This window comes from Chaetura pelagica, unplaced genomic scaffold (genome assembly GCF_000747805.2).
Source record: "Chaetura pelagica isolate M959 unplaced genomic scaffold, ChaPel_1.0 scaffold115, whole genome shotgun sequence".
In the NCBI taxonomy this organism is placed as follows: domain Eukaryota; kingdom Metazoa; phylum Chordata; class Aves; order Apodiformes; family Apodidae; genus Chaetura; species Chaetura pelagica.
The window spans coordinates 2231903-2259887 of NW_009953761.1; the positions used below are offsets into that span (position 1 = coordinate 2231903).

General features: G+C 37.8%; 1 protein-coding gene across 3 annotated transcripts in view; it reads right to left on the minus strand.

Moving 5' to 3' along the window:
- The window catches only part of DGKH (diacylglycerol kinase, eta), a 74667-nt gene that overhangs the window by 17912 nt on the left and 28770 nt on the right, over positions 1 to 27985 (minus strand). For all 3 annotated transcript variants that reach the window (XM_010000855.1, XM_010000857.1, XM_010000856.1), the window contains 14 exons: positions 27854 to 27956; positions 26001 to 26163; positions 23472 to 23580; positions 23049 to 23188; positions 20592 to 20676; positions 15869 to 15954; positions 14338 to 14437; positions 12830 to 13106; positions 12247 to 12375; positions 8337 to 8471; positions 6421 to 6538; positions 5384 to 5494; positions 5132 to 5228; positions 2576 to 2683 (listed from right to left, as the gene is read on the minus strand). In XM_010000855.1, the coding sequence (XP_009999157.1) occupies positions 2576 to 2683; positions 5132 to 5228; positions 5384 to 5494; positions 6421 to 6538; positions 8337 to 8471; positions 12247 to 12375; positions 12830 to 13106; positions 14338 to 14437; positions 15869 to 15954; positions 20592 to 20676; positions 23049 to 23188; positions 23472 to 23580; positions 26001 to 26163; positions 27854 to 27956 (1761 nt within the window). The remainder of the gene's footprint in view (positions 1 to 2575; positions 2684 to 5131; positions 5229 to 5383; positions 5495 to 6420; positions 6539 to 8336; positions 8472 to 12246; positions 12376 to 12829; positions 13107 to 14337; positions 14438 to 15868; positions 15955 to 20591; positions 20677 to 23048; positions 23189 to 23471; positions 23581 to 26000; positions 26164 to 27853; positions 27957 to 27985) is intronic.

The window sequence follows — 27985 nt, forward strand, 5'->3', positions numbered from 1 at the left end:
CAAGGAGGGAGAAAAATCAGCAAGAGAAATCACTCCAGCAAGAGTTTAAAAGGTAAAGAGCAGCACACAGTTCTTCAGTTGGCACCTTGGGCACAGTAAGCTGCATCAGATATGTGAGACATGACTGGAGAAAATCCCTGAAAGGAGCTCAAATGCCACAACTAGTTGGGTCCTGTCTCCTGATAGAGGATTTCCTGGGAGCGAAGAGTAAGAGGGTGCAGATCCAGGGCTGTGTAATCTGGATAGTGCCTGCAGCAATGGCTCAGGGAGGGAGAAGATGGACAACAGGGTGAGGGAATTTGGTCCCTGCTGCTAACCAAGCCAGTGGAAGCCTAAACCCACTGCAGTGAGTGGTGGCTTTGGTCAGGAGGCTGGAGAGGGCTTCCCAGTTGCCACAGTTCAGGTGCCGTATCCATGTGGCACTTTCTATCAGAGCATCCCAGGATTGCACAGACAGGTCTTGAGTAGACAAAATGTCAAAGAACAAAAATGCAATTTCACAGAATCACAGAATCACTTAGGTTGGAAAAGACCTTCAAGATCATTGAGTCCAACCATTAACCCTAATCTACCACATCCAGCACTAAACCATATCCTCAAGCACCACATCTAGATTACTTTTAAACACATCCAGGGATGATGTTTCTGGGTCTAGACTGTTTTGAAGCAAAACATTTATCCATCTGGATTTTTCTAGTTTTTATGTAAATGTTTGTGTTTTTCACATGGAACATCTTGAAAACAGAAAAGATGGTGATTCTGGTATTCCAAGATAAAAAGTATGTAGAGTCCTTGATCCAGCTTTAACAAGTATAACTGACATCTACAGGGCTAGTTCTGCCTGAGTTAAGAAAAAGTGATTGTAAAATTTCATTTATTTTGTGGTTCCATTTTAGCAAAAGACGAGCAAACAACAACCCAGTCTGCTGTGTCCCTCCACCAGTAAAACACAGCTGTATTGAAAAACTAACCTGTTTTGTTTTGGGGCTTTTTGGATTTGGGTTTTTTTGTTTGTTTTTTTTAATTTATTTTTTATTTTTCTTAATTATCTTAATAAAGGCAACCATAGCTCTACAGATGAATATTTAAGAAACAACTCCCTCCTCTCCTGCTGCAGGTCATGTTTCCAGCCTGTCTTCTGGACACCCAAAGAGCTTGCTTAAACAAGCCCTGATCAAGTCGGTCCGTGTGCAGCTGCCCTGCTTGGCTCACTGATAATGTTTCAGGAATAGTCTTGCCTGTCAAGGCAGCATTTTTCCTTTGTCCAGATAAGCAGAACCAGCAGCACTTCAGACCCCCCCACCATCTTTGATGATTAGTCACTTAAGCCTGAACTAAAGCAATGAATTATGGTCCTACCTCTGTCCAGAACCAACTTTGCTGGCACATCTGATCACCAGAAGACTAAGAATACCAGTAAAACTGCTCCAAGACATACACATTTGCTGTATACCAGTATGACAGCTAGGACAGATCTTTTCTCTCAGTGAGGCACCCGAGAGAGAAAAATAAACTGAACAGAAGCTTAGCGCATGTTAGAGATGCTTCTGAGTTATGAATATGAACATGGAGTATATATAGACTCTAGACATCCACAGTGAATATAAACATTACTGCCATCCTCTGACATACACCAAAAATAAGAAAAGGACACTGAAATATGTTTACATATTTTCTGAAACTTCTATATGTGTGTATATACACATATCTCTGTAGAAGCAAAGGATAAGTAAGTCACAAGAAACCAAAAGCATTTTGTCAAAAAAATCCTGGATTGTTTACATTAAAATCAAAAGCTAATTTGCAACTACAGTTTTAGGTGCTTCAGACCTCACACACACTAAATCTGGACATGAAGAACTAGGATAATCTGCTACTAATTACAGTTGTTGCACTGTGTGTGAAATGAATGGCAGCAGTAAGTCTGCTCCAACTTGTAGGAACATTTAGATACCATTTAGGTATCCGTGCAGTGTAATATTCTTAGGAGATGTGACAAAGAAGACAAAAAAAGTATCTTAAAACATTCCAGAAGCTCATTGAAAATCATATTAAGAAAAACAGATTACTACTCCCACCAAACGATCAGTCACTAAATGCTTTAGTCATTTTCTGCAGCAATCCAAAGCTGTTTGAAGAACAGGAGGAAAATCCAGGTATAAACTCCGAGTAACTATGCTGGTCCAACTTGTTCATTTATTGTTAGAATATACCCAACAAAGCAATCTATGCTTTCAGAAATCTGATTTACAGAAGTTTGTAAAACAATCAAGAGATAAACGACTTGCACATCTGCTTATAAAATTAGTTTCTAAAAATATTGTCTTATAGAACTACTTAAAAAAAAAATCATTAAGCCTTATTATGAACATTTTTCTGGAATGGATGAGAGAGGAAGCAATAGATAGTGAAAAATCAAATACAAGACAATACAGTTTAAATACAAACAGCCTGCCTGAGTAACAGTTTCTATCCGAACTACACACTACTACTATTAAAATTAAATGAGAAGAGCAGCTCATGGTATTTATTGCTGGTGTCGCCCAGAAGGTTACTTCTCTTTAACATTACTCACATCATCTTCTTTGGTTCCACCCCAGAAATTAGTCCCACCAGCATAGCTGGGAATGTTTAGCACAGCTATGCCCTGCAGACTTGGAAGGGGGATGTACTGTCCGTCACACTGTAATGGATAAAAGCTCAATCAGTATACAAGGAATATGACAATAGCAAACAGCCATTTTTAACACATGAAGCTTCAGCAGACCTGGTAGGGGAGGACAGAGTCAGTGATAGGTTTGACAGAAGACTATTGACTCCATGCTGTGAAGCACCTCTAATATAAACCTCTTCTCCCCAGTCTTAGCACCAATTTTTGCAGACTTTACAAATCTTTTTGCAATTAAAAAAGCTATTTCCCTGCGTGCACACAGAGGGACCCCCATGGATATTAGAAAAAGTTTCATTTATGCATTCAGTAACTAGTCTTCCATCCTCTATCAGCATTCCCAAAAGTGCAATACATTTGTTATTTAGGTAAATCCATTAAGTGGAGGAGGGGGCAGGGGAGATTAAAAAAATCCAGGAATATTTCTGGCATAGCCACAAACATGCAGCTAAATGTAAGTGGTTTTGGCACCATATGCTTGGCTTCCTATAAAAATAACTTCAATCTCCTCCTGAAAGTGCAAAGGCAAACCTAGAACTGATCCCACAATAGTTATACTGGCTGATTTTGCAGTAGTTGATTTTGCAGGTAAGAAATCAGTTCTGTGATCAACTGTTGAGTTCTTTCTTATCACTTTATCCTCCAAAATCCATAAGCAACTCCAAGGCCTACTCAACAATCATGGAATAACGCAGGTCAATCTCACCCTACCAATGGCCACTAGTAAATTTACAGAGATCAATGAAATCCCCCTTGACTGACAACAGTACAGCTGCCTGCAGAGGTGAGCCAAATGATCTCAAACCACTCAACTAGGAGTTCAAAGTGCAGACCTGTAGCAGTGCCACAAGCAGGGATTTGAAGTAGGTTGCAAATGTAAGGTCATAAATGCTACATTCATGTGTCACTTTGGGGATCACAAACTTGTAGGTAAAGTTGCCTTTAAAAAGGACTGCTAGATTGATTACTGTAAGTTACCAATACCACAGAAGGATCTTAAAATTATATCAATGAAACAGAAATCCTCAGGAAAGAAGAAGAAAATCTGTAGCCATTTTATCAGGAGGAGAAAGAAATGCAAAACTATTGCCAGAAATTGCTAAGGACTCACTTTTTATGATTTAATCTCAGCAATGAGACAGATATTAGCATTTTAATCAAAATTTAATCAAAATACGCTGTGATATTAATAGATGCTGCACAGCCATTTATTTTACAGTAGAGATCTGCCTCCAATGACTGACATTTATATTTCCAATTTTCCAATGCTGTGCTCCTTATCACAAGGTTTAGCATAATGCTAATATTATGCAAGGCAATACTAAATAGGCAATTGCTGATTTACTTCCAGAAATATAAAAAAAATAATTATAGAAAGGTCAGATTTTAATGTTTTATTGAATCTTATTTGAATCTTATTCAAAAGATCCTTATATTAGAATTCTATCTGCAGCATACATCATGTTCCTTTCTGTCATTATATTCACTAACTTCTGCATAATTCCTCGATAATTACTCAATCTTTAGATATCAGCAATCTGCTGCTATCAGACTAGATCTTTGTAAATCTCAAAGGAGAAAGAGTTTCAGTAACTTTAAATTATTCTTTCAACTTAACAAGTTATCTTCACGTTAGCATCATGAACTTCCACATTAAATGGTTAGGAAGCAAAAAGAGGTATTATGCATGTTCTTGGTCAAAATCCAGCCTAGATATTGGTTGAGTGAAAACAACTGTAAACATCTCATAGTCTTTTCTGTGTTTGGTAATAATTTGGATCTCCTTTAAGCTCCCAGAATCGTGAAGAAGACTTAGATTTGATGTTAAAACTTTAAAGACAAAAGTAGCCATCTTTAAATAATTTACACTCTATTTGTTGTTGCTTTAATACTACCTTGCCTTTTTGTGTGGCTGTCTCAAACATATTCGAGAAAGCCTCTACTGGTGTAGCTGGGCTTTTTGTGATGCACAGTCAGAATTTCTTCTCTTCTCTCAGGAATTTTTTACTAAGATTATCTGTGTGCCCTCTCTAGATGCGTAAGTAAGCTTTCAGACAGTTTAAAATTAATCCAGAGGATTAGATTCCTTATCTTTTTCCTTCTGTGCCTTCTTTCCTTCATTTCTCTTTTATTGTCCTTAAAAACTGGTGTCCCTCTTTGATGCAGTGAAGATTAAGAATTATACCCTCTATATATTATCTATGCAAGAAAATACTTGGGAAAGAAACAACTCAGTAATTACAAGAAATATTGTAACAGGTAGTTTGGGATATTCAGGTACTGACATTTTAGTCCAATAAATCACCTGGGGAACCACCTCTTACATAACACATTTTTACACAGTGCCTTTGAAGTCAGCTTGGGTTGACATAAGAACTCAAATAGGTTTCCAAAGGAAGCCTAAATTCTTCCTTACATATTGCAGAAGCAAAAATACTCACTCTGCCCATAAATAAAATTTACCTCAAGTTGAACTTTTTGTTCTAAGTTCTTGTACGTTCTCTGCAGTAACTCTTTTGTGCCAAGAACTCCATACCACATCATGTTTTTGGTCCGACTTCTGAAAACAGGTACGACAAGATTCACATCTTGAAAAACACACATTATTAAGTCTTGTATTTGGAGGGTGAGGAAAATACTAAGAAATTAAAATGAAGAGGTAAGGAAAACAAAATGACGGCAATGTCTTGGCTTTGTCACCGACAATTACTTTACCTGCACTTTTCAGGGTGCTCTTCTCGCTTGTTATTAAATTCTAGTGAAATTTTTGCATCTAACCCAATTCCAAAGTAGTTGTTCATGACACATTTTTCTGAATATCCCTCCCTGTTAGAGGAAAAGAGATAATTAGGTGCTCATCTGTGCAGCATCTGGACACACAGAGGTTTGACCAAGAACATGGCTGGTCTCGATCAGAGCAGATACATCAACCAAGAGCCCTCAAAAGATGCTTCCTATGAATCTCCTGAAGAAACCAAACAGCAGTAAAAAAAGACAGATGGGCTGGTAGCTCCCTTGCAAGTGCCAGTTAGTTCTTGTAGGGCAAAGAAGCAACTGAATCACACCTTCATCCAGAACTATCTTTACCATAGCCAAAATAACAGTGGGATACAAGGGAAGAGCTGCCCTGGGCATGGCTTTGAGTCAGCAGCACAATACTGGGCAGAGCACCCAGGCCTCATTTAGGCATTCTGGTGATGGATGTTTGGCTGGTGCTGCTGGCAGAGCAGTGTTTTGTTTTAGGGGAGTCACTTCCCACAATCCAGATGCCATCGGTAAGTCTCTGCCACAGCTACACCCAGTTCTGACAGGCAGCCACAGCTTAGGACACAAAATTTCCACCTCACTGCTCCAGTCCTTGAGGAGACACTCTCCTTCATCCTCTACTAGGAAGTGCCCAGATGTGCTTCAACATCTCGCTGGTGCCTCAACCTGTGTTCAGACCAGCATTTTAGGCAGGAAAACCCAGTTCTAAAGGAATTCTGGCCTCCCCCTCTCAGAGCTGGTGGGCTTGGGGTAAGTGAGCAAAAGTTTGTTATTATTTCTGCTGTTGCAATACAATTCTGCACTACTAATAACTGACACAATCCAAGCTGGGTTTAGACCTCGAGACCTTCTGCCAAATGACAGCAAAACAGAATTTCATAATGAAAAAATAAATAACAAAAAAAGTTTAAAACAAAAACAGCTTAAGAGAAGAGAAAACTAAAGCAAAAAAAGTAAATCTGGAAAAAAACCCAAAACTTTCTTACAGTGAATCTGGATCCGGATCAATAAACGGCGTAGCACCAAATGGATCAATGTTTGCCAGCAACATTTTGCTAATAATTGAACTTCCTGCAATAGAAGCAGCTAGACCAGCCCTCAAACCTGATTTTAAAAAAAAAACAAAAACACAACAGAAAAAAATAACAACAAACCAATTTGTATTTGATAAACAGAGAGACATATATTGTTATAATTTAAGCCACATTATAATTTAAGCCACATAGTGAGAGACAAAATATTCGTTAAAACCATGTAGGGAATAATTGTGTTTCTGCCTCAGTTTTTACCTATATTGGTTATCTTTTCAGGTCTCTGGCTCACTTGAGCAGACAGGCAGCTACACTGCAGTGGGGTGGCTGTCTCTTCAGGTACCACCATTGAGAAAGAAAAAACCAAAGAAAATTCAGGACTTCAGGCCTGCACTTGCTGGCTGGCAGAGTAACTAACTGGGCTACCTAACATCCAAAAAGACTGCTAGAGATTTTTATTTAGTTTAAACTTCACCTCCAACTGTCCACGATTTTCCTTTGGTCCTTTCCTTTGGAAATATTCCTAAGGAATACTCTCACCTTTTTTACAACTGGAAGACTCATAGTTTAACTTAGTTTAATTTGTAGAAGATGGCAGCCTTACCCTGCCTACCTTGACTAATATCAAAACCACTCTGCAAAACACTGTGTGATGCATGTAAACAAATAAAAGTACTTTCTAAAAGCTTTAACTTAAATTGACTTAAAGAAAGATGGAAGCTCACTTCCATTATGTTTCAGTTATACTAATGAAGTTAATTATAATGGGGTTTTACTAGTGTCCCCTCATATTAATTGCATTTGGCTAAGAACACATTATTTTTTTTCAACTGCTTTTACTGGACAGCAGCTTTGTGTAGCTTCAGTAACTCATTTTCTGAAAGGTTTCTACAGACATCTCTTACTCAGAGGGCTGAACTTTACCTGGCTCTGTCCCTCAGCCCCTTCATAGCATCCACTGATTAGGATGAACGATAGAAGACTTGGAGGTACTAGTGTATGAAAAGCTGGACATGAGCCAGCAATGTGTGCTGGCAGCCCAGAAAGCCAAATGTATCCTGGACTGCATCCAAAGAAGAATGCCCAGCAGGTCAAGGCAAGTGATTCTGCCCCTGTACTTGGTTCTAGTGATACCCTCTGGGAGTACTGCCCCCCAAGGCACAGGACATGGACCTGTTGGACCAAGTCCAGAGGAGGGCCAGGAAAATGCTAAGAGGACTGGAGCACCTCACCTATGAAGACAGGTTAAGAGAGGTGGTATTGCTCATCCTGGAGAATAGAAAGCTCCAGGGAGACTTTATAGCAGCTTTTCAATATATAGAGGGGGCTCATATGAAAGATGGAGAGAGACTTATCACTAGGGCCTGCAGTGACAGGACAAGGGGAAGCAGTTTTAAACTGAAAGAAGGTAGGTTTAGATTGGGCACAAGAAAGAATTTATTTGTATGAGAGTGGTGAGACACTGGCACAGGTTGCCCACAGAAGTTGTGCATAATAACTTAATGTATTCAGGGTCAGGCTGGACAGGTCTTCAAGCAATCTGATGTATTGAAAGATGCCCTTGCCCACGGCAGAGGGTCAGACTAGGTGATCTTTAGAGGTCCTTTCCAACCCAAACCACTCTTTGATTCCATGATTCTAAGATCCTGAGTTTCATTTTTCACTCTCCAGAATAAAATGCAACACTCCTGTTACACTGGATTTGTGCTAAACTATTAGGAACATTAAACATTATTTTGTATTTCCTACTATATGATTAAACACAAAGAACTGTGTGTCATTTCAAATTCAGGGCTTCTGGCATGAAATAAAAGTCATTACTTGACACCAAGCAGGGGAACAGAAAGCAATATTAAAGTCATCATACTTACCTGGGCAGATGATCCTAGTGTTAAGCACTGGGAGGTTTTCCTTGCTTGCAGCCAAAGCTGGAGCTGATGATGAACCTGCCTGAGAATGGACACCTCGGCTTGTGGGTCGATCCGGAGATCTTGGTGCTGTTTTCACTATGCAGAAGAAGTAAAAGTCAGAGTACTAATTAGACCTATAATGATATTACCCAAAACATAGCTTTACAGCATTAATTTAATCTCTTACTATTCTGTGACAAATGTCATTCCCACTCACACCAGTTTTTCTTCTTAATACAGGTAAGAAAACTCAGACCAAGTGACAAGCACAAATTAAAATGAACAAGTGTGCATGGCATTCAAAGTGACAAGTTCCCAACTTATGCTTTAAGCCATTAGCAAAAATTTAATTATATCCACCTTAAAATGCAATAGTACTTAATCACAGAATCACAGAATCTTAGGGGTTGGAAGGGACCTCGAAAGATCATCCAGTCCAACCCCTCTGACTGAGCAGGGTCACCTAAAGCACATCACACAGGAATGTGTCCAGGCTGGTTTTGAATGTCTCCAGAGAAGGAGACTCCACAACCTCTCTGGGCAGCCTCTTACAGTGTTCTGCTACCCTCACAATGAACAAGGTTTTCCTCATGTTTTCGTGGAATCTCCTGTGCTCCAACTTGCACCCTTTGCCCCCTGTCCTATCACTGGAGATCACTGAGAAGAGCCTGGCTCTGTCCTTCTAACGCTCCCCCTTTACATATTTGTAAACTTTAATAAGGTTGCCCCTCAGGTTCCTCCAAGCTAAAGAGACCCAGCTCCCTCAGCCTTTCTTCATAAGGGAGATGTTCCACTACCTCAACCATCTTTGTGGCTCTGCACTGGACTCTTTCAAGTAGTTCCCTGTCTTCTTGAATTGAGGGGCCCAGAACTGGACACAATATTCCAGACGTGGCTTCACCAGGGCAGAGTAGAGGGGGAGGAGGCTCATGGTCATCCAATGCCCTAGTAAGCTTCTTATAAACACGCTAATTAACTAATACAAATTTAAACTTATTTTCAATATATATTTACTTACAAATACACCTATATTATATATAGTTCATTATTATTCATAACTGTTTAAATATAGTTATTCTTGCCCATAGGCCATGGAAAATCCTGAGAGTAATGCGGGTGTACTGTAGGAAAACATGAATGGAAAGAAAATGCAGAGTGAGAAAATCTAGAGACAATGGTAGTAACAAGAAGCAGGGTTTAAAACTGTGTTCAAACCAATTCAGGCCAGGATTTAGACATGAGATTTTTTTTTTTAAGTGATGATCATCTAGCACAGAACAGTCAACAAAATGGAAAATTCTTTTACCCTCTCGCTTTCCAGGCATAAGATTACACATCTTTCTGAATGACTTGCTTCAGACAAACAAAAGTTACTAGATGCAGGACAGGGATAAGTGGGTGTAATTTTCTAGACTGTTTCATGTGAGAAGTCTGACCAAGTGGTCTAATAGCTCCTTTTGAATTAAGACCTGTATAACAACCTTAGAAATTATGACAAAACGCTAATTATTGCACGATAACAACACAACACAACGATCTGTATCTGTGCACAACAGAACACTGTAATATAAAGTTCAAAAATGAAGTAAAAACAGTAAGTGATATCTAACAAGAGCTATTACATCTTTAGACAAAGTTAATTAACATATGGAAAAATATCATCTTCCTCAAATGACCAGGAAGATTCTTGGAAGGTGTAATATTCAGAAAAAAAATAACATTCATTTTTCATAATGCTACTGAAAATTACACAATGCTGTTCAGAGTCTGTCCTCTCTGTACTTGGGAACAAGGCAGTTACGTTAAATAAGAAAATCAGCAGAGCAGCTGGTCTTTATTTGACAGATGAGACTCATGGGAATAACTGCAATAAAGATAAACTGTTGCTGTTCATGCTGTAATAAAAACAACATGAGTAAAACTGATGTTTCATTGCAGATAATTGAATTCATGTTTCATGCTTTGTCCCTAAACACCTATCTTCCACTGACAGCATTAATATGCACTCTACTTCACACACACCAGATGTATGAAGAATAACACAGTTCCCCAATAAACACAGAAATTGGATCTCCAAGAAGCAAGGAGTTTATATCTATTTCTACATACAGATATATATATCTGTGTATCTTTTTATTACATATTTACAACAGTAGGATTGAGTCATTCCTAGGGCCAGCATCCTCTGTGAGCTCCTACTAAAACTGGACATCATGCATTGATTCCTACAACCAAGGAAAAAAGAGAGGGACCAATGAAGAGAGGTCGCTGGAGAAAGCCTGAAATCCTGGAGAAAAGGAAAGATGATATTCTGAATCAATAGAAGCCCTAAAAGACTAATGTCATTTTTCCAAGGTAAGAGCTACCAAAACAGGCACCGGCTTCAGAGCAGAGCCTCATGAAGACACCTTTTGAGGACGTTGATGTGGGTTAGGGTAACAGAAGGAGATGCAAATCCCAAACAACTGCTCATTTTGCCACAGAAAGTTGTTCACCAGGTATCTAGAGGACAGTTTTTGCTGTTCACCAGCTACCACTGTTTCTCCATGACTTGCAGATAATCTCAAGACCTCACCTGTAGTGCATCACTGCCATCTTTGGTAATATGGCAAAGACTGAAATTTCCACCCATAGTAAGAAGCAGCTTTCCTAAAATTACTAAGCAGCTTGAGACTCTTGTACAACCCTGGTACATGATCTGCAGATCAACACAAAATGCAGTATTGCCATTTGTGATGGAAAAGGTTGAACCATGACCTCTGGCTGGACTGTCTCGGTGACAAAACCAAACAAGTGAGGAGGTAAGTGAGGGTCCCCTATAGACAAACCATCTTTCCTTCTTCCGCTGCAGCCACTCACTGCAGATTTCATAAAGGACACATGGAGAGATTTTACCTTGTCATAGATTTGGGTTAGACATTAGGAAGAAATTATTTTCTGTGAGGGTGGTGAGACACTGGAACAGGTTGCCCAGGGAGGTTGTAGATGCCTCATCCATGGAAGTGTTCAAGCCCAGGTTGGATGAGGCTTTGAGCAGCCTAATCTAGAGGGAGGTGTCCCTGCCTATGGCAGGGAGGTTGGAACTAGACGGTCTTTAAGGTCCTTTCCAACCCAAACCATTTGATGATGATGATAATGGGTTGCTATATGCCTTGCTATACAGCAGCCAATAGCCTCATGGATCTTGCTGGACTAACGATCTGTCTTTTGAACAGCAACACAGTAAGTTTTTCATGGAAAGGAGCTCTAGGATCACAAAGACCTTGCTTCAAATTTCTGTTCTGGATTAGACAAATAGAGGGGGTGACCTCAGTACTCTCAAGAGACTTCCATGTTTCGGATGATCTTACTCTCTTTCCTGCTTGATGCTGTTCATCTTCATATAGAAGACTTAAATATTAATTTTATCTGTTTCAGTAATTGTCTCAAGTTAAGTTCCCAACAGAGACATCAGATTTTCATTGTCAATACAATGGGTAAATACATTTCAGACAATTTGAAATCCCTTCAGCAGAAATGACTGGCAGAAACTCCTATAATGTACCCTAAAATGCCACAACTGAGCCACCATTACTCAGGCTCTAGTCCCTGCTCACGTTCATATAGAAAGGTGAGTGTAAATACTGGATTAAATGCAGGGACTTTTGTCCCCAACAAGCACCTCAGCTTTGTAAATCCACCCCAAAAGACTGTTCACTTCCGCTTCGGCATTTTTCCTTCAAGTTTAATTTATCAAAATCTATTAAAATGTGTGACTAGTTTCCAGTGAAACAGAATCATACTGTTTTTATTTATGGAGGCAACTATGCTCCACAATGCAACTACAAGGAGACTGTATAATTTTAAATTATTTTATTTCTGATTTACTCACTTGATGGGGACTCAAGTTCCTTTGTATCTTCCTCTTTTTCCTCTTCTTTGGAGTCATCCAATTCTTTGCTATATTCTAGGGGGGACTGGTTCACTTGTTCTTCACTATGAGCATTCTGCTCATCCACAACTGCTTATTTAAAAAACAAAGACAGAACATGTCAAGGCTTTTAGAGAAAAACTGCATACATGGAAAATTGACTTCTTGTTTCTGTACCTTTAGGTTTAAAAATATTAATATTAATATTAATAAAATATTTACATTTTCAGTTCAGTGAAAAAGAGTCTAGCAATCACTTGCTCACTGATAAAGATTTCCTGTGAGAACTCTTCACTTTGTGGAGGATAATAGTTATGAAAGAAGCAGTTTTACACGTGCATACACATGTAATCATATGTGCAGAAAGTCATCAACATCCAAACAAGCTGCATCTCTTTTCCTTGAGACTTGTACCAAGTACCAGATGGCATTTGTCTATGCAATAATGTAGAAATTGAACTTTATTAATGAAAATTAATGCTGTTTTTTTTTTTAAAAAACAAAAATAAATTATCATAAGGATCAAAACATTGCTGATGTGAACCTTTTTCTGCTTGCTCAATGATCTGCCTCACAGCCTTCTTCAAGCTGTTTGCCCGGAGCATTAACTGTTCCCTTGGTTTGAAGAGTTTCTGGGTGGAAGACTTTGAGACACACTCTGGTAATAGCTCTTTACTTTCAGACAAGGATTCTTCACTTGAAAACTCCTCTCCTTCTTCCTCCACAATGGGGGGAGTGATATCTGGGAGAATGGGAGCAGCCTGGGCTTCTGTATGAAGAGCCTGGAGCAGTAAGTCTAGCTTCTCATTTAACTCTGAGCACTAAAACAAAGTGGAAAATACAAACACACAAAAAATCACTCAGTAAACACGTGAACATTTTGAGGAAATAAAGTACAGATTATATTTTAAATTGCCAACGTCTGAAGTGTTTATGTAGTTGTTTATGTAAAAGCCAAACCTAGGTTCAACATTTTGCAATATCAGATGATGAGTAAATCTGCATGGCTTTTTTGCAGACATACCCTATGACACTCAAGCAGATTAGAACTGTTGTAACAATCCCCCTCCCCCCCAAATTAAGAGTAAAAATAACACACTGTGTTGAACTTAGCCTGCCACATGTCAAGGGTATAAATTAGATCCTACTCTTCTCCTGATGGCCTGCAGCATAGAGAACAACCATGGATTTGCCCGTATCATGCATTGTAAGAGTTTATGGGTGCTCAGTACTCCAGTTTCGAGAGATTCTCCATGGGGACCTGGCCAGCTGTTAGACTGAGATGCACCAGGCTCTACATTTAAGCAAGTGAGTTGTCACAGAGCAAAGAGGTTCAAGCCAGAACCAAACACTGTCAGACACCTCTATGCCTAACTCAGCAGTTGCCCCCTAGGTAGGCTGTAAGAGAGGTGATTTTCTGTGCTTAAGTAAAAGGAAACCAACACTGTCTGGCCTTGGAACAGTAAAAAAGATAAATTTATTTTCTAAAATATGCACGAAATAGAAATGCAAACGACAAACTGCCATTTAGCAAGTACATTCTATGACTTCAGTGTTGTTAGCGATTTCATTTTCTTTATTAAAGCTCATGTAAATTTTGTGCTTCATACCAAATCCTTCTGTTTTTTTTCCCCATGCTTTTGCAACATGTTCTCTTACAATTTGCAGCTTAAGCCATTATTTTTTACACTCTCTTCCCTTCATTCTCCCAGCCTACTCTCTCTTCCTCATCCCTTTGTTTTCCAGTAGCTAACTTTATCATTTTCAGAGGAAAGTGTAGTCCTAATGCAGAATATTTCCATTTATCTCTGTATATGTTACCATGTATTTTATCTTTTCTGAAGGAAAAGACGCGTAAACAGAGTTTACAGAGATCTTAAAGTTTGGAGATAGCTTGGAAATAACTGTTCTATGGACTAAGAAGAGAAGAATTTTAGAGTCGTGGTTGAAATAGAAGCCAAACTGGGCATCCTGGAGAGGTTTAAAAATTAAAAACTTATGAGCTATAACACAAACTCACGTCTTTAAATCAGAACATAGTCACAATCTTACTTTAATGGCCATAGCATCAGCTTCCTCTGCATTTTCCACTGGTTTTTCATAAGTCTTCCCTATTTTGGCAACAAAATCCTTTACAGTTTCACATAATATTCTTCAGATAAAAAAAGGAGAGGGAAGAAATCAAATAAAGTTAAATAGTTACATTTTTAATATTAAATTTTTAAAGCAATTTATTTATGTGCATATTGCTATACATCGTTCTTATCAGGGACTAAACTCTGTTGGTCATACTTGCAAAACAGATGATACTCTTTTCCATGTCTTGCAAAATTCAAGTGACTGGCATTGAAATAAAATCTTTGCCCCTTTTATTTAAGCCTTTGCACACATTGTATCTAAGTCTCTTCTTTCTGAGAACTGAAATAAGCACGACTAATTTTATCCATTCCCTTACTTAAACACCTTCCATACCAGAGGAGTTAGCAAACTTGCCTTCACTTTTTTAACTTCAAACACAGTCTTGCAAACTTGTGTGTGAAGATGGAGCCCAGAAACCATGGAGAAAATCTGCTTCCTTTAAGGAAGCAATTCTTAGATAAAAGCAAGGATATGGCCACACACATCGCATTGCACCACTCAGGCTTTTGAACAACAGCTGACCCTGAGGTGTATCTATGCAAACTGTGGTGGCTGCAATGAACTTTCATTGCATAAATCAGAGAAATACTTGGTTCTTATTAACACTGCAGACAGACAGTAAACTTACTAATGAGGTGTGGATAATTGCTTGGTACTGTCAATTTGGTGGAAATCTATTTGAGAGAAATTGAATAGATTTAACAAGGTACAGACCCAGTTTAGAATTTGGAGTTAATTTTCAACATGTACTAAGTATACTTTAAAAAATGAAATGTTATTAATGTCCTTTTAGCAGAAAAAAAAAAGATAAATCTAATGACATTCAGCTGTATATTTTAAGACTCTGTGACTGCTCTTTGCATATCCTAAAATACAAGATTTTTTTTCACAGAGAAGTTATACAGAGAATACTTCTGGTTTCAGATTATGTGCATGATTTGCCAAGTAAATTATCTCTCATTTTTAAATGTTTCAGTTTGAGGAAAAAAGATCTGTTGTCTGAGACCATTATTTACTGAACTGATACAGACAGAGCTATGACAAAGCTACCTAGCTCAATGTTCACCTTCATATTGGTATGGATATGCATAAAAAAACAGAAGAAATGTAATATGAAGTAGATCACATATTTGTATTAATACTGGTGTGTTTCATATTTAAGCTGCACTCTGATTTGGAGTGATTAAAAATAACTGCATATTAATATTATGGGATTTTAAAAAAAATATTTGATGTGTCTAGTATTAAACTATACATTACAATTTTACCACAAGAAAATTTGGCAGAAAAAGACATCCACTCTAAAAGATACAAATCAAGATATATTAAGTCAAGGCAGTCAGGCCAGCCATAAGAAAATCAGGCTTAGGCAGAAGGGTTTTATGGTGATGATGTTACACAGGGGATTTATTCCTCATAGAGTACTTCAAACCAGTCAACTCACTTGGCAGATGATATGACAACTGAGTGCTGATCTGAATTGAGAATTTTTGCAAGATGAGCAGCAACTGAGTCCTCATAAGCAGATATCTGAAAACAGAGAGAAAGAAGACTTCACTTTTCATGTGTTTCAGCAGTTTAACACCAAGTAGGGAACTGAAACATCTCAAAAAAAGCAGAATTTTCATTTCAGATCTAATACAAGGAAAACGAGCTGGCAGTGCAGTTCCTACCTGCTTACTGTATTTTATGTACCATATTTTCACTATTCAAAGTAATACCATGACTGCAAATTTGATTCACAGTTCTGCTCCTTCTGTAGAGGACACAGAAAGTTACTTCAAGGCTAAAAATAGCCCATGAGGCAGAAAAAAACCACTTCCTTTTAGACTGATAGCAATCTAAATTCTTATAATCTAACATTTTTTATTTCTTAATCAAGTAAAGTGTCCCTCAAAATAAACTGCTCAACTAAGAATAAATAAAAAATTTGCAGTTACAATCCAGAGCTATTTTTTTTACTGTCAGATGACATCTTACTCCCAAAGCACCCTTACTGACAAAAGCTGCTGAATGGTATAACATTATTAAAACCAATCTGTAAGGAGCAAACCCTGTAGAGTTTAGTCTTCATGCGAATCTTTGAGAGGATGAATGTGTGCACCGTCCGTCTTCTCTTGCACAGAAGAATTGGAAGTTCTGAAATACTCAGGGAAATGGTTGGAATGGATCAGAAATACATTCTCACCCACTATATCCACTCTCAAAATTGATATGGAAGCAGATGTCCATTTTAAAAGAAAATTCTAACCAAATTCTAAATTTAAAGAGAAAAATAAATGTAGTTCTGAAAGTTTTTATGGCTTCCCTTAAGAAGCTCTTAAAATCTCTTAGTGTGTTTTTGCCCTTGAAATGGAGCAGGTAGATATACTACCCTTTTTTCCCCCCCAAATACCCAGTTTTAGTTGAAGAAACCTGACAGTAAATCAGTTTTCATTTCAAGGACAAAAACAAGACATAACCATCTGATCTGTAAGAAAAAACTACTGTTCAAACACCACTATATGATTTCTGGAATCCAACCAAGTGAAATCAGTCTTCTGAACTGGGATGAAAGAGAAAAAATAAGTAATAGGATGTGGACTTTTATTTACTTTTCAAACTGTGCTTTAATCCATTACCTACTGCAAGGTTAATTATACTTTTTCTGAAATATCGTAACTCAGTGTTATGGGAGTGTGGGCTAGATGAGCGGCCAGTGAGGTTAATCAATAGCTGGCTGTGTGACAGATCTCAGAGGGTGGTGATCAATGGATCAGGGTCAAGTTGGAGGCCTGTAATGAGTGGTGTTCTCCAGGGTCAATACATGATCCAGTCTCGTTCAACATGTTCATCAGTGACCTGGGCGAGGGGACAGAGTGTATCCTCAGCAAGTTCTCTGATGATACCAAAATGGGAAGGGTAGATGACACTCCAGAGGGCTGTGCTGCCACCCAGCATGACCTGGACAGGATGGAGAGTTGGGCAGACAAGAACCTAAGGAGGTTCAGCAAGGGCAAGTGTAGGGTCCTGCAGCTGGGGAGGAAGAACCAATGCACCAATATTAGGTAGGAGTGGACCTGCTGGAAAGCAGTTCTGAGGAGAAGGATCTGGGAGTCCTGGTAGATACTCAATTATCCATGAGCCAGCAATGTGCTCTTGCTGCCAAGAGGGCCAATGGAATCCTGGGGTGCATAAGGAAGAGCATGGAAAGTAGGTCAAGAGAGGTCATGCTCCCCCTCTACTCTGCCTTGGTGAGGCCACAGCTGGAATTCTGCATCCAGTTCTGGGATTCACAGTTCAAGAGAGACAGAGAGCTACTGGAGAGAGCCCAGTGGAGAGCAACAAAGATGACTGGGGGATTGGAGCACTTTTCCTATGAGGAAAGGCTGAGAGAGCTGGGACTCTTTAGCCTAGAGAAGAGAAAGCTGAGTGGAGACCTTATTAATGCTATAAGTATCTAAAGGGGTGCAGGGAAGGTGGAGCCAGACTCTTTTCAGTAGTTTCAGAATGAGGGGCAATGGGCACAAGCTGCAACGTAGAAGTTCCATTTAAATATGAGGAAAAAATTCTTCAGTGTGAGGGTGACAGAGCACTGGCACAGGCTGCCCAGGGAGGTTGTGGAGTTTCCTCCTCTGGAGATATTCAAGACCTGCCTGGATGTAGTCCTGAGTAATGTGCTCTAGGGAATCCTGCTTTAGCAGGCGAGTTGGACTAGATGATCTCTATAGGTTCCTTCTAACTCTCACCATTCCATGATTCCACAATAAACTATGTAAAAAAACATTTGAACAGGGTACTTAAAAGAAAATGGTTGTGTTCAACTGTCAAACCAGGACACTAACTCAGAGTAATGGCAGGTAACTGTAACCTTCTCCCAGAAAGTAGTTTTATATGAGTATTTCCTTCCATTTTCAGGAAGGGCTAAACAGAATTCGAAGTCAGAACCAACTACAACAAAGCATATATTTTTTCCTCTACAAGATGAAGATACATCCAAAAATTGAAAAATTACAAAAGACAAAGCCTCAGGTCTGCCTTGCTGACACTGGAAACAGAGCTGTGTGCAAAGCAACCCCATTAAAATCTCAGCCAGTGGAGCCCCAGCCTTTTTGCATTTCTGTATCCAGCAATCTATCAGAGGTTATAACCTCCTTGCCAATTAAAACAGCCTGAATTATTAAATTATTCAAGAACCTGCTGATTAATTATTGCTTCTCAAGTACTTCTGAGCTATAGTTGATATGCATTAATTTTATGTGGAATAAATTACTTTCTCCTTTTTAGGCAGACTGTTCATGCCAATTCGATTAAATCAACCCCCTCTCTCTCAAAATCAAAACATCATCAGGTAGTATAAGCACAAATCTAGCCTGAAAGACAGACTAAGCTTTTGTTTGAGGTCACTTATGATTTCCAGGTCTCTGAAACAACAAAGAGAAAGTTGGGTGACATCACCTGATCTAATGCAAACTGTGAAAAGCTTCTCTATTTCAGAATACAACCCTTGTCTTCTAAATGTTGGATTTAATACAAACTCAAGATAGCAAACATTTTGCTTTTAGATATATATAAAATATGTCACTCTATATAAATTACTATAGCATAGATTATATTATTATACAATAACATAACACTAAATTATAGTATTATATAAAGTAATATAAAAACTATATCTTCATATAAGATAATTAAATAAAAATACAATGGTATTACATAATACAACATTACATTCTTACAGAAGACATAACATATATAACTATTTTATAACATTATATATATAATACATATAATATGTATAAAATATTTTTTTTTCACAAATAAATTTTCCTGACTGCTTTGCTGAAGACTCCTTTTCTTCCTTCAGCTTTGACAAATAACAAAGAACTGGAAACCTTAATTACTCGAGATACACGCCACAAACAGACGTTAATTCCATTCAGTTAAGATATTCACAAAAACATCTGCTTCTTTTTTTCACACTAGTGCTTCAGTTATAAATATTGTCATCCCAGAAAATCAACATTAAGTCTATTAATAAAAAACAAAAGTGAAAGTCCACCTGGCATTCCTCTGACTCTTCTGCAGTCACTGGAAGAATAGAAGGCTTTGCTGGTAATTTCAATTCATATGACATTATACTCCACCTGAAAGAAACGTAACAAATATTATGTTTCCAGATTGTTAATTTTATTTTTTCTCCAACATATCAACAAAAAACAAAATTCATTGTCACACCACAGAATAAGTTGCCAAAAAAAAACCCCCCAAAAACCAGCAGCTTGATTTTTAATTGTATGCTAATCACATATGGGTGATATAATTCATAGAATCATAGAATAGTTTGGGTTGGAAGGGACTTGAACAATCATCTAGTTCCAACCCTCCTGCATGGGTAGGAACACCTCCTATTAGATTAGGTTGCTCAAGGCCCCATCCAATCTGGTCTTGAACACCTCCAGGGAGGGGGCATCCATAACCTCCCTGGGCAACCTGTGCCAGCATCTCACCACCTTCACAGGAAAGAACTTGTTCCTAATGTCTAACCTGAATCTCATCTCTTTATGGGTGACATCACCTGATCTAATGCAAACTGTGAAAAGCTTCTCTATTTCAGAATACAACCCTTGTCTTCTAAATGTTGGATTTAATACAAACTCAAGATAGCAAACATTTTGCTTTTAGATATATATAAAATATGTCACTCTATATATATATAAATTACTATAGCATAGATTATATTATTATACAATAACATAACACTAAATTATAGTATTATATAAAGTAATATAAAAACTATATCTTCATATAAGATAATTAAATAAAAATACAATGGTATTACATAATACAACATTACATTCTTACAGAAGACATAACATATATAACTATTTTATAACATTATATATATAATACATATAATATGTATAAAATATTTTTTTTTCACAAATAAATTTTCCTGACTGCTTTGCTGAAGACTCCTTTTCTTCCTTCAGCTTTGACAAATAACAAAGAACTGGAAACCTTAATTACTCGAGATACACGCCACAAACAGACGTTAATTCCATTCAGTTAAGATATTCACAAAAACATCTGCTTCTTTTTTTCACACTAGTGCTTCAGTTATAAATATTGTCATCCCAGAAAATCAACATTAAGTCTATTAATAAAAAACAAAAGTGAAAGTCCACCTGGCATTCCTCTGACTCTTCTGCAGTCACTGGAAGAATAGAAGGCTTTGCTGGTAATTTCAATTCATATGACATTATACTCCACCTGAAAGAAACGTAACAAATATTATGTTTCCAGATTGTTAATTTTATTTTTTCTCCAACATATCAACAAAAAACAAAATTCATTGTCACACCACAGAATAAGTTGCCAAAAAAAAACCCCCCAAAAACCAGCAGCTTGATTTTTAATTGTATGCTAATCACATATGGGTGATATAATTCATAGAATCATAGAATAGTTTGGGTTGGAAGGGACTTGAACAATCATCTAGTTCCAACCCTCCTGCATGGGTAGGAACACCTCCTATTAGATTAGGTTGCTCAAGGCCCCATCCAATCTGGTCTTGAACACCTCCAGGGAGGGGGCATCCATAACCTCCCTGGGCAACCTGTGCCAGCATCTCACCACCTTCACAGGAAAGAACTTGTTCCTAATGTCTAACCTGAATCTCATCTCTTTAAGCTTCAAACCATTGCCCCTTGTCCTCCCACTACATACCAGTGTAAAAAGCCCTACCCCAGCTTTGTTGTAGGCCCCCTTCACATATTGGAAAGTTTGCTATAAGGCCACCATGGAGCCTTCTCTTCTCTAGACTGAACAACCCAACTTCCTCAGCCTGTCTTCATAGCAGAGGTGCTCCAGCCTTTTGATCATCTTTGTGGCTCTCCTCTGAACACACTTGAGTTCTATGTCCTTCTTATGCTGGGGACTACAGAAATGGACACAGCACTCCAGGTGGGGTCTCACAAGAGCAGAGTAGAGGGGCAGAATCACCTCCCTTGACTGGCTGGCCATGCTTCTTTTGATGCAGCGAGGGATACAGTTGGCTTTCTGGGCTGCCAGCGATATTGATGGCTCATGTCAAAACTTCTGGTCCACCCCTACTCCCAAGTCCTTCTCTTCTTGGTTGTCTTGAATCCTTACTCCTCCCACCCTGTATTTGTGCATGGGATTATCTCAACCCAGGTGCAGAACCTTGCACTGGGCCCAGCTGAACTTCATGCAGTTCATTGCGATTCACAAAAATTATTTGTTCCTCAGATTCTTTGTTAGTGATTTGATGATAAGCCTTATTTGTGATCATGGGACATTCAATGCAGGCAACAAAGATTTTCCAGCAAAACATTCACAATATAAAAGAATTTGTGCAAACTAACTGCAGAAGTCAAAAGAAAACAGACGTTCCTAGAGGAAACACTAAAATACTAGCTTTTCATCTCAAGTAGGAGAGGTAGGCATGAGAAAAAAGTAAATGGTGAAACATCTTCATTGACATATGTATTTTTTCCCCCTGGAAAAGGACAGCACTCTACATCACAGATCATAGTATGAAACCAGTAACAGCAGCATCCTCAAAGCCTGCTGAAAAGAACGAGTAATCACTAAAAATGACCTTGGGAGCAAGTCCACTGAAATTAGAACAAAAAATGAAACTGAGTTTTTTTTCAATACAGAAAAGGCAAGTATCATTTAAACTCTGAATCTTTCAGAATGCCTAGGTCAACAACTATTTCTAAGGATCAGCAAAAAGCATTTCTCTACATACTTTGCTGTAAAACAATGAAGTAGTCTGCAGAAAAGCTTAAAATAGAAGGACTTTCTACTCTATTTCATAAAAAACCTGGAACAAAATCCCCTTTGATGACACTCAAATGTTTGTAACCAGAGCAAGAACACAAACACTGATGAGAGAAAGGAAAAGGGTAAGAAATACTCCTCTCATAAGCAGACAATTACATCTTCATTGGGATAACATAGCCATCACCTTGTCTGACTTTTTAAAAATGGGGATCACTCCTTTGCTTCACAGATGGAAACCAGACAAAACAAGGTGTGGGAAGATGTCTTGCTTTTGAGTAAGAAAATGCTTCAAACAGAAATAGTAGTAGTGAATCAAACCAAAGATCCAGTTAGCCCAGCTCTTATCCACAGCTGAGGCTTCAGGATGAAGGGTGAAAGCACAAGATACAAGCTCTCCCCACATCCAAGAACAGAGAGCTCAGGTAATTATTAAATAAATATGTTACCTTTAATGGTATATAATAGCATGCACAGAGTCCATAAAACTGCCCCAAACAGTCCCAAATCTACACAATTTCTTAATGCTTACAACATCTTGTGACAGCCAGTTATGCAGCTTCATTAGCTATGCAATAACCTGTCACCTTGTGGTCATCTTCAGACAACATGCTTCCTAGCTTCACGAACTGCTCTCCTCTCTGACTCTTCAGTTTAAAAAGAACATTGAAGAACTATCCCCATTACTGTCTTGGCTTCCCTGATGATTATCATCTGCACCCTAAAAATGAAAACCACTAAACACTAAGTCTCTAAGAGGGATTTAGGCCATTGGAAACTCAAAAAACCACAATTGAATCTTGTGATAAATCATGTATATGTGTATTTAGGTTTACCTGTCTAACATTTTTGTGCTGGCTCGTTCGAGCTTCTCCAGAATCTGAGGAAGTTGTGTATCATCATCACAGGATCCTCCCCAGCCAAGCACACGAGCAAGGTCATTTCCAGTGCCAAGGGGTAACACTCCTAATTGACACTGGAACATAACACAGGAGCAAATCTACTTTTGAAAACCAGAAATAAAAACTGCAAACTATTACAAATGATTGTTATTTCAAGCAATACATGCTAATTATATAGTTGATGTCGAAAGCTTGTTAATCAAATTGTGCAGTCCAAAGAAAACTTATCCCGTTTACACCTGTGAAAACAGTAAGTATTGAGTTTGGCCCACACACAGACATGATAAAGAACCAAGTCAAGCATACACAATTAAATGTAGTCAGTATAGTCAAGGAAAGTTAAGTATGGACACTTGCCTGCTTGTGCAAGCTGAGCTTATCAATTTCTGACAAGACCCAACCCACGCTTCCATCGCCGCCACACACAAGAATCCTGAAGTTGTCAAACTTCTGAAATAACCGCAAACTGCAGATAAAACACAGCCTGTTAGAACCAGTGAAGTCCCACAGCAAGAGAGCAGTTACAACTGTTACAAGAAAATATGGTGCATGACACCTTTATTGTTCTTCTGTAATTGTTCTGGGCTATGTTGATACAACCACCTACTTAATAAACCTCTCTGCATCCCATCTATTGCTATTTATTCCACTTACACTGACACTTCTGTTAAATAACATGCCAAGTTTTATGTACAAAACCTCCCCTGGTATTGTTTTCAGGATTTTATTAATATTCTTTTATTAATTTTAGTAATATGTTAAAAAAAACCCAACCAAACATAAGCTATGAAATTGCAACCGCTCTATGCTTCCCACTTCAGCCAGAAGCAGAAGGCACCACTGGGGATTTTTCACAAGAGGTTAAGACACAACAGCAGGACATGCTCCACAACATGTGTGGGATTTTCCCAATGCATGACTAACTAAATGCAAGAACTGTTGGAGGCAATTATTACACGTGAGGTGATGACAACAATGTAAGAATATACATATTTCATATTGGATCCTTAAAGCTGTATTCTGCTTTTGCTTCCTACAGCTCTTCCTCCTGTTCTCTGACTTTTAACATCTCCAGGATACAACACATGGGCAGTACAGAAAAGGAGGACAAGAAAGACAGATCAAGCAGAAAGGTGAATCACAGAGGAAAGGGGAATGAGATGTGAAGAAACAGCCAACAGGTAAAAACAGGAAGGATTTAAACTCAAAAATCAAAGAAGAGTTGGAAAATATAAACTCTTAAAATAATAAAAAAAGATGTTTTTTTAAGATGCATGTTATTTTCCAGAATATGTATCATCCCAGAACTATCTCTACAAAGCACCATATTAAGACTGCACATTTTTGAAGCATTTATGTTTTTTCTAAAGAACATGTCACTTGTATATGATAGGCAGGTACCTATCCAGAAAATAAGATGAAGATATTTAAAGAAAAAAAATTCTTTAACAACTATTTAAGAACAATTTCTCCTACCCTAACAAAAAGTAGAAAATCTCTAGAAATACAGTTTCTCAAATAATGCAACTCTGCTTTTAAGATCAACTAGAAAAAATAAATCAGCCTAACCTGATATAACTGCTAAGGACCTCTCTTTGGAAACTGTTTGCAGTTTATTTAAAAGCAACCAACCTGAAGAATCAAAGAAAAATATTTAAAAGCAACCAACCTGAAGAATCAAAGTGAGCCTCCTGACCCATGCTGCTGTTAGGTACAACTATATGAAACAAGAGAACTTGCAAACAGAACAGATGTATTTTTCAGACTGTCCCCTCTTAAAAATTGTCTCTCCAATTAAGACTAACTTCTCTACATCATTATAATTACAGGTACAAAATGTTAGCCAAAAGGGACTTAGATTAAATTCAGATTATCAGGGTCATAATGAAAAGAATATTACAACTTAGTTAATTAACATATCCATAACATAGTACTACTTATAAAAATTCACAGCTGTATTCCATTTGTATTATTTGCCTACTGTTTGAACTGAGGTTTTGGCATTTGTTTCTACGTTTTTATCATGCAAGCATAATTCTGCATCTTTGTAAGTACAAAAATTAGCATTTCTAGTTGCTGTAACTGTATTAAGGGGCCATCTGACCACAATGCTACAATTGAGTGGAATTAAGCTAGGCAACAGAAAAAATGTGCATGCATTTGATCTTTACAAATGTGCAAAGATGCTTGGGTTGTGGCCACCACTATGCAAATTTCATACCTATCTCTCCAACAATCAACCTTTAAATTCTGTAGAATGCCTGACAGTTTTAATTGTGTTCTTGCTCCAAATTTTGAGAGATGCTAATTTTCTTGACCATTTGCATACATTGCCTAAACCACATCTTGAATGTTGCTTTCAGATGACCAGAATTTTAATGTTTTAATCCGTAATTCACTGTAGACTCCCCCACTGACATTCATGTTCAGAATTCAAAAAGATACAGAGTACATTTAGACAATAGTCTTATTCCATAGCTATTCACAACAAAGGCACAGAAATATCTGAATTATGCACATGAAGGGGAAGAAACACACCTGGGCAACTATGCATAAAGGGTCTGATTCAGGAAATGTCTAAACATTTGTAATGATTTTGAACCTTCCCAGTTAAAAGAATTCAAAGCCAGTGAAAAAGCCTCAAAACACTTGGGCTGATAGGATTTGGTTTTGAATTTTCAAGTCTGTTTTTCTAAAAAGAACATATCTTACAATCCCTTCACCCACCAGAATTAATCCTGAAATTCTCTTATCTCATAGATTTTAATTGGGAAGTCACAGCAGATATTGGTGATAGAATAACAACAATGAGAGGACAACACAACACTATACTTTGCACTAAATCCCTTTGTTGAAAGGATTTCTCAAGATTTCCAAGGTCATTACCCTAAGTGAGGTCCTCCATTCATTAAATCGAACACCTGAGCTGGATTTAAGGACTGTTTGAATCGACGAAGAAACTTTACTCCCTGATTGTCTCCACTCTTTGAGTTAACAAAAACTAAAAGAGGACTGGCACAGGATGGCGGGCATGTGGCTTTCCAGAAACCTGTGAACATAGTTAGAAAGAATGAAATAAATAAGGCTTTCTAATATGAACAACACAAAAAGAAATCATGGAAAAGAGGAAGAAAGGGATGAAGGACAACAGGAGTACATTTTATCATTCATAATATAAATCCTAAATTGAGTATCAGCTCTGCAAGGAAAAGAAAATTGTTCAAGATTTACCAGTTCATTTTTTTAATCTCTACTATTTTCAGTGCCTAGATTTAGTAAAATCCTGAAGACAATAGCTTTATTGTTTTTTTCACTGTGAACAACTTTATTAACATTTTAGAATACTTCTCAAATCTCATATTCACATATTACCATATAATTAAATACATATTTCAGTAACAAGCCTTTGGTTTTTAATTTTCCTATAACCTTACTGGGTTGGACTGGATAATGCACATCTGAGCTTTCTACAAGTATTCACAGATTTTACAGGTGACTGTACTTAGTTTCTCCCAGGTGAGACTTTGCACGACAACTTTTCTCTCAGACTGATTCTATTTTATAATAGAACCATAAACAACAGACCTACAACTGTGATCCAAAGCTTATGAAAGTCAAAGCAGGTCTTAACTAATTACAGCAGGCTTTCTATAAGGCCCTTCATAAGCAGTACTAATGTACAATGTCGTCATTAACATGACCGGCCCAGGAACTAGTGATTTATCAGCAACACTTCAAAATCAGACATCACAAGTATAGGTTTTGACATTCATTTCAGGAAACATTAAAACGACTTACGTTGTTTTCAATTACTAAAGTTACAAATAAAAACCTGGCATTGATGGATGCTAATTTAATTCCACATTATCAGAATGCATAATTTAAAATATGGTTTGATTAATTTATTTAAATGCCAAGAAAAATAACTTCACGTATGGAACAATCTTCCTATCATTAATTATAAATAGTAGCATGATGCTCTGGTCTAAGACACAACTTAGCAAGTAAGCAGGGTGAGTATATACAGCATAAACAATCACTTTTACTAACTTCATACAGTAAAATTCATTCAATTATGATAAAGTTATTGGTCCACATTTGCCATCAGCACAAACTATAAAATTAAAGCACTTAGATTTCATGATATGTCTTATGAAATCCACTCCCCACCTTTCGGTGCAGCCTCCCACCACTAATGCATCTCTATCCTGAGCCATCAAAGAGCACCTCTGAGTTTTGAACATTTGTTGTTTGGCTTTTTTGTGTGTGTGCTGCAGGATTCCTACGCTGTTTAGATTTAGAGGAAATTCAGAGAAGCTATGGAAGTGATTCCTCTCTTTAGCCTGGTAAAGTAGCTGTTGCATTGGAGCTGTTCAGCTAGCTCTGCACAAAGCGAAGTTATTGAACATTTGAGAACTCACAGAAGGAGTGATGCATGCCAGGCAGGCATCAGCCCACTTCATCTGAGGACTCTGGAAAAGTTTTGAAAAGTTTCTAAGTGTCATAGATAAAATGGGAGAAAATTTCTGGTGGGGGAACTTTCAGAAACGTTTTTTACATCATGTTGGTTAAATAATCCTCTGTAAAGCTAACCAGAAAATTATACTATTATCTAAATTTGATGACTGTATTCACCTGCTCAGCAGAAGGATTTTAGCCTTATTTAGTTATACAGATCTCTGCTACACTAGGCACTGCTTGATCAGATTTAACACTGAACACACTACAGTACTACGTACCATCAGAGTCTATACTGTTTAGTGCTGTTGGAGGTATGATCGATACCTTACATTGGCCAAGGGGACATTTACGAGGATACAGATCTTTACAGGCAGTGTGAACCTACAAAAGAAACAAAACATTATTTCCCT